Genomic DNA, 8,073 nt, shown 5'->3' with positions numbered 1-8,073 from the left:
AAAACAGAGAGAAAGAAGTAGAGAGAATGGAAAGTGCAGGATGTAGAGAGAAACACACACACACAGCCATTAATGTCCCACTCTGCACTCAGTACCGTGAGCCTACATTTGAATTAACATATGAGAAAACTGCACATTTGCGTAGAAGGGCAGTCTCCTGTAATACATAGCTATTAATAAATTCACGACAACAACACTGGAGGTCGCTGTTTCTAACTCAACGAGATCTAATATAATATAATATGGAGCCCATACGGTGAAGGGGGATGCAAACTGTGGGGACAACAAGACCTTCTCTCAAGCTCTCGAGATACGGTACAATCTTGTGGCTGGAGACGAAGCATTGTAGTCTTGTTTCGGAGCGTTTTCAGTCGGAGACAGGATGCACATAATTATTTGACGCGACTATAGGAGATATTTACCTATCACCACATCATTCTTTACTTCGTGGTCTTCTCTGTGTGAATTAATAATGTTCTTGGACATTTTAATTTGGTGTATGATAGCACTGGACACCACGCGCATCGCATCATCTCTGGAGTTACAACCTGACATGTGAGTGACTTTAGAGTTGCACGACTATTTTATGTTGAATCATCTAATACATGAGCACACTATAGCCTTCATGTGACACATGAACATTTGAGCCTGTAAATAGTCAAATGAATAAAGGCTTCGTTTGGTATTTGCGGCTCTTCAATGGAAATGTGTTATTGCAGCATGTTTCAATAGGCCGGCCTACTTTTGGTTAAAGGGATCACCCACAACCTCTAATCATGGTTATTAGGCTTTGTTGTCACTGTTTTCTACTGTTGGATACAAACGTTATATCTGTATAATTTACTCGTGTCTTTTTTGACTGCACAACAGTCAACTGGATGCATTTGTCCTCTAGGCGTCGCTCTTTGTGCACCTCACGTAAAATGTACCATATTATACTTTACCCTGCAAACATGACCACTATTATACTGAGGATGTAAAGGAATGTGCATTTCTCAAGAGACTTCCCGAAAAGAATGAGCGTGTGCAGGACGCGCATGCAGGAGTGTTTTTTCATGTAGGAGCCTTATACTTCTCTCAGCTAATTAACCTAGCCTGCTGTCTATTGAACCCAGATGGTGTGTGCAGATGCAGAAATACACCTTTGGACAAAAGTGTGTTATAAATCCCTGTTCCGAAAACATTTTGATATATTTATATGATATATATATATTATATTTATAATATTTATTATGGTATGTAGATATTCAGTTGTTCAGCTGCTGATTCCCTTAGCATTTTCGTTGGCGGACAGACAGACATGCACCAAGTAATGCACACACACAAATACAAGCACACACACATTCTGACATGTTTTCTCTTATGAGATTGTAAACTGGTATTGCCTGGAGGGTTTCATTGGTTGTTTATTGGGTATGTGGAACACTGTCCAAGTCTAGCAGAGTATTTGAGAACATGAGTCTAGGGAATTCTAAAGGAGAACAGACCAAAACCCAGACTACAGATGCAGATAGAATGATTTTTACTTTACAATATGGAGCCACAGCAGGTAAATCACAAGCTGTATAGTGTGCCTTGAGCTAAACAATGAGATACTCCTAACAATGGCCAATTGTCATTGCTGAACTCAATCCAATTGCTCATTTCCCAGGTCTATCTGGTGCTGTGAATAGACATAAGATAGCACATCTAGGTAATGTATGTTACTGTGTCTGTTGGAATGTGTGCTTCTGCTTCCTCTTGGATTGTGTCAGTGTTTCCCCTGTGTCGGCGTGCTCCCTGGTGACACACACACACACACCTCATCTGGGGGGAACACGCTGGGCACCTGTCAAGACGCTGGAGGGTCTGGAGCTGCTGGGTGGTTCGTGATGAGGGTCAGCAACTCTGGTGTGTCAGAAGGGGAAGGGTAGCAACTCTCTCTCATGAGCCTCAACCCTGACCCTCTCCTGTCCTGTGTCTCACTAATCACTTGAAGGATATCTAAACCGCTCATCTCCATTTTTACTCCATTGTAAATCAATGATTAAATTGATGACAACAACATGGTATATACCAATGTAGCCCTTGTACCCAGAGTAATTATAGTGTTACTACACAGGTATACAATCTACTTAATGTAAAGTGTTACAGACTGAACCATCCTCTCTGTGTCTCTGCAGGCCTAATGTGTGTGCGGAGCAGGAGTTGTCCATGCTGGGTGCACGCCAGCCCTGTGTCCAGGCCTTCACTCGGATGGTCAAGGTCTGGAAGCAAGGCTGCACCGGCCATCGCTGGTGTGTTGGCTACGAAAGGAGGTGAGTGGCACATCTTCTCCAATACCCTGTTGTTGTTGTTGTTGTTGTTGTTGTTGTTGTTGTTGTTGTTGGATAGTTGTGCTGAGTCTCTCCTATCATAACTGGGCTCATACAGATGTAGGATCTTAATTTGAGCCAGTTTCATACAGCAGGAAAATAGTCCTGCAGCCACAGGAAATTTGAATTGTTATGTGGATTATAAATAATGTACATTTTTTTAGGGTTTGAGGGAAAATCAAGTCTGACATTTCAAAGTGGAAATTACAAACTTCAGAAGCCTTTTCAAACCTCAAATACACTACAAGTTTAACATTTCCTGCATTGCAGGAAAGTTCTCCTCCAGCAGGGTGATCAAATGAAGATCCTTCACCTGTATGTCATTTCCTTTCTGCAGAACAGGCTACTACACAGCCTACAGGCAGGTGTACAGTATGGATGTGCACAGAGTGACCAGGTGCTGCCCTGGGTGGACACAGAGGGGCAAGGAGAGGGGTTGTTTGCACCGTGAGTTCAAAGACAAACACTGGATATTATTTTCATATTAACACATGTATCTATGGAATAATGTAGCGCTATCGATACATATGAAATGAATTGATCATGTGTTGTCATGCCCATGATGTGTCTGAGCATTTGCAGGTGCTACTGAAATGACTGATGTGCGTTGTGCTCTACAGGGGTGTGTGCTGCTAATACCTGTTTCAATGGGGGCAGGTGTGATGAGGGAGGTGACCAGATCTGTCAGTGTCCTGTAGGCTTCCAAGGAACACGCTGCCAGTATGGTGAGTGAGTCATCACGGAGTCAGAGGAAGAGAACATGTTGCATGTTGTGGACACCTTGCCATGGTTTAAGGGGGGAGGGAGTGGTGTGAGGGAGGCGGAGAGAATTGTGAGAGAATTGTAAAGAGAGTGAGAGACAGAGAGAGGGAGAGAGAGAGAGAGGGAGAGAGGGGTAAGGAGAGAGAGCGAGTGAGAAAGAGGGAATGAGAGGCCAGAGAGAAACACAGATGCCTTTTTTCGACTAAACACTTCAACAATATTGTAAAGGTCAATGTTTTTTAACCTTCAGTGTCCACCCTGTACCCACTAGCCACCCCTTTGCGTTGTATTCTAGAGACTGACCTACATGTATATCCTTAAAGGAGAGCATACTGTTAATGTTCTAATGGACACTCATTTTGAACAACATACATTTTCCTTTCCTGTGGCTGCGATCGGCAAAGGCCGCTCGATGGGGGTTGCTGGGTAATTAGAGGTGGCAGAAGTGCACTCTGGGAGAAAAGGGGTCCTTTGAAAGCTGGTGCCGCAGGCGCTAGGAGGCTAACTCAACCCTGCCTCGGTCCTCTGTCCTCCAGTCTGCAAGCTGGATCCTACCCACCTTGCTTCTACACCTGCATTGCTTGCTGTTTGGGGTTTTAGGCTGGGTTTCTGTATAGCACTTTGTGATGTCAGCTGATGTAGGAAGAGCTTTATAAATACATTTGATTGGTTGATTGATAATGAGGGCGTGTGCAGTTTGAGGTTCTCACAGATGGAACAGACACTGCCTGTCTGGACACCAGGGCCCGTATCCACATAAAATCTTCCCATAGAGTAGGAGTGCTGAAATAGGATCTTTGACCTTTTAGATCATAATGAATAAGATTATATGGACAGGTGGGAACCTGATCCTAGACCAGCTCCAACTCTGAAACACTTTGTGAATATGGGCCAATGACTGGTATTCCGTCAACATTCAAACCTTCATAGTTCATGTTTATTCAAGCTAATCAGCAAGCAATCACTATTGAACCCCCTTAGCAACTTGTTTTCCAACTATGAAGCAAGTACAGTTCTATTGTCCAGGCCCAAAGAATATTTACCTTAGGTGAAAGCATACTAGTGGAATGTGGACTGGAACATGATCTGTTACAAGTAACATGATCCAGAATTATTCTTCCTGTCTTTAACATTCTCATGAACATCTCTTGGTCTGCTCTCCTTTCTCCCTGACCCTCTGACCCCTAACACTCTGTCATCCGGCCAAAAGCGAGAGGACAACGCTTGTTAGTTGATGTTCTAAGGAAGACTCCCGCCAAGAGAGAACAGAGAACAATTAGTTACAACCCCTTCCCATGCTCTTGCATACACACACACACACACACACACACACACACACACACACACACACACACACACACACACACACACACACACACACACACACACACACACGCACACACACACACACACACACACACACACACACACACACACACACACACACACATTCAGGCACAACACACACGCACTCAGGGCAGCACACATTCAGGCACAACACACACTCAGGCAGGCGCACGCGCACACACACAGCAGGAGGAAGGTCCTGCCAAGGGCTCTCTTTGTTGCTCTTCCTCCGGCTGTGACATTTCACAGGGACACATCAGTGTTTGTTTCTGGTGGCTGTCCCACTCGTTTGTTTGGAAAGAGCTACTTGGGTTTTCAGGGAGGTTGAACAACATAGGGACACACACAATAATCAGGTGACAGGGAAGGGGGACACAGATAAGCCTGACTCTTTCCCGTCAAGGTTTTTAGCATCCTGTGATTCGGTTCCCTCTGTGAACACAGCAGCTTTGACCTCTTTTTTGTTGTTGTTGAATTTTACCCCCTTTTTCTCCCCTTATTTCGTGGTATCCAATTGTTAGTAGCTACTATCTTGTCTCATCGCTACAACTCCCGTACGGGCTCGGGAGAGACGAAGGTTGAAAGTCATGCGTCCTCCGATACACAACCCAACCAAGCCGCACTGCTTCTTAACACAGCGCTCATCCAACCCGGAAGCCAGCCGCACCAATGTGTCGGAGGAAACACTGTGCACCTGGCAACCTTGGTTAGCGCGCACTGCGCCCGGCCCGCCACAGGAGTCGCTTGTGCGCGATGAGACAAGGATATCCCTACCGGCCAAGCCCTCCCTAACCCGGACGACGCTAGGCCAATTGTGCGTCACCCTACGGACCTCCTGGTCGCGGCCGGTTACGACAGAGACTGGGTGCGAACCCAGGGTCTCTGGTGGCAGAGCTGGCGCTGAGCTTTGACCTCTTATTCCTCCTCTCTCCCTTAACATCTTTCCTTCCTCCACCTCAGAGTAGATTTATCCTATTTTCCTGCCAGAAGGATTAAAAAAGAGCAGCAGCTCAGGCCAAGCAGCCATGTTCAGCCAGTTCTCACTGATAGGGTCACTGTTTCTCTGTGTGGAGTCAAATGCATAAACAAATATTAGATTTAGAAGTTGTGTAATTAGTGTAATTTTATATTCAAGAATATTCTTAAGTGATCATGCCAGAGAAGCCGGTGTTTGGAGGATAAATTGGCCCGGGTGTTGTTAAGCCCAAGAAGATGAAGTCGAAAAAATTACACAACTTCTAAACTTCATCCTTGACCATTTTAGGCATTTGACTCCACACAGAGAAACAGTGTCCCTCTCAGTGAGAACTGGCTGAACATGGCTGCTTGGCCTGAGCTGCTGCCCTCCTTTAATCCTTCTGGCTGGAGAGAACGTTATCACTTTAATCCTTCTGACTGGAGAGAACGTTATCACTTTAATCATTCTGGCTGGAGAGGACGTTATCACTTTAATCCTTCTGGATGGAGAGGACGTTATCACTTTAATCCTTCTGACTGGAGAGAACGTTATCACTTTAATCATTCTGGCTGGAGAGGACGTTATCACTTTAATCCTTCTGGATGGAGAGGACGTTATCACTTTAATCCTTCTGACTGGAGAGAACGTTATCACTTTAATCATTCTGGCTGGAGAGGACGTTATCACTTTAATCCTTCTGGATGGAGAGAACGTTATCACTTTAATCCTTCTGGATGGAGAGAACATTATCACTTTAATCCTTCTGACTGGAGAGAACGTTACCACTTTAATCCTTCTGGATGGAGAGGACATTATCACTTTAATCCTTCTGGATGGAGAGGACATTATCACTTTAATCCTTCTGGATGGAGAGAACGTTATCACTTTAATCATTCTGGCTGGAGAGGACGTTATCACTTTAATCCTTCTGGCTGGAGAGGACGTTATCACTTTAATCCTTCTGGATGGAGAGAACGTTATCACTTGAATCCTTCTGGCTGGAGAGGACATTATCACTTTAATCCTTCTGGCTGGAGAGAACATTATCACTTTAATCCTTCTGGCTGGAGAGGACATTATCACTTTAATCATTCTGGCTGGAGAGGACATTATCACTTTAATCCTTCTGGCTGGAGAGAACATTATCACTTTAATCCTTCTGGCTGGAGAGAACATTATCACTTTAATCCTTCTGGATGGAGAGGACATTATCACTTTAATCCTTCTGGATGGAGAGGACGTTATCACTTTAATCCTTCTGGACGGAGAGAACGTTATCACTTTAATCATTCTGGCTGGAGAGGACGTTATCACTTTAATCCTTCTGGATGGAGAGAACGTTATCACTTTAATCATTCTGGCTGGAGAGAACATTATCACTTTAATCCTTCTGGCTGGAGAGAACATTATCACTTTAATCCTTCTGGCTGGAGAGAACGTTATCACTTTAATCCTTCTGGCTGGAGAGAACGTTATCACTTTAATCATTCTGGCTGGAGAGGACAATATCACTTTAATCCTTCTGGATGGAGAGGACGTTATCACTTTAATCCTTCTGGCTGGAGAGGACATTATCACTTTAATCCTTCTGGCTGGAGAGGACGTTATCACTTTAATCCTTCTGGCTGGAGAGGACGTTATCATTTTAATCCTTCTGGATGGAGAGGACGTTATCACTTTTATACAGTGGGTTACCAACATTCAAATAAGAATTGACATATTTTCATAAAAAAGGTTTTGATATTTTTTACATTCACTTTGGCACTAATTTCCGAACCGTGGTCATTTTTCAAAACTCTAGACAGAAAACTCAAAACTGTCGTCTCTTGCATTCATATCTTTAAAGAAACCTTGCACTTGCAGAATCATTGGTTCAAATAACTAATTTATCATGAAAAACCATAGGAACATAGGTTTATATCACCCACACACAAGATACCGATAGTGTCACTGTGTAGTTGTTCGTACAATCATTAAATATGTCACGAAAATTGTCTTGAAAATGACCAAACCAAGGTGCAGCGTGGTCAGCGTACATTTTACTTTATTATAATGTCGCCAACAAATCAAGAAACAAAAAAACCTGACCGTGAAGTTTACTAGGGCTATACAGGCCACTATAACAAAGACAACCACCCACAAATACCAAAGAAAAAAGGCTGCCTAAGTATGATTTCCAATCAGAGACAACGATAGACAGCTGTCCCTGATTGAGAACCATACCCGGCCAAAACATAGAGCATAGAGTTTCCCACCCGAGTCACACCCTGACCAACCAAACATAGAGAATATAAAGATCTCTACGGTCAGGGCATGACAAAATATTGTTGTTCAAAATATGTGATACATGTTTCATTATGGTGCTACACATAAATACATCACTGTAAAAGGACTAGTAGAGAGAATACTACAGACAGTGGAATCATTGAACAAAATCTGACATGTATTGATGAAATACAATAAAATCACAACATAGCCTCACCCGGCTTACTGTAAATCACAAAACAAAAGATTGATTACTGTACTTCTATATTTCCATCAACCCTGTCATGTGGATTTGGCCACAGGTTCTCATCCACATCACAATGGATGTTTTCATTAGCCAAACATCTTGGGAAGAATCTTCGGGCGAATCCAGGCCTGTGATGCCAG

At 43.6% G+C, this 8,073-nt stretch overlaps 1 protein-coding gene across 2 annotated transcripts in view; it reads left to right on the top strand.

Annotated features, from left to right (window-relative positions):
* The first annotated feature begins 293 nt into the window (after window positions 1–293).
* LOC109909384 (multiple epidermal growth factor-like domains protein 6) overlaps window positions 294–8,073 on the top strand; it is an 89,090-nt gene continuing 81,310 nt past the window's right edge. The window contains exons 1-4 of one of the 2 annotated variants that reach the window (XM_031796499.1): window positions 294–555; window positions 2,163–2,297; window positions 2,692–2,801; window positions 2,975–3,079. In XM_031796499.1, coding sequence (XP_031652359.1) covers window positions 473–555; window positions 2,163–2,297; window positions 2,692–2,801; window positions 2,975–3,079 — 433 coding nt within the window. In that variant the 5' untranslated portion in view covers window positions 294–472. The remainder of the gene's footprint in view (window positions 556–2,162; window positions 2,298–2,691; window positions 2,802–2,974; window positions 3,080–8,073) is intronic. The other variant, XM_031796498.1, reaches the window with a different exon arrangement.

Source organism: Oncorhynchus kisutch, linkage group LG18 (genome assembly GCF_002021735.2).
Source record: "Oncorhynchus kisutch isolate 150728-3 linkage group LG18, Okis_V2, whole genome shotgun sequence".
NCBI lineage: Eukaryota > Metazoa > Chordata > Actinopteri > Salmoniformes > Salmonidae > Oncorhynchus > Oncorhynchus kisutch.
Note: the sequence above shows the minus strand (reverse complement) of the source record. Positions and strands in the feature narration are given on the sequence as shown.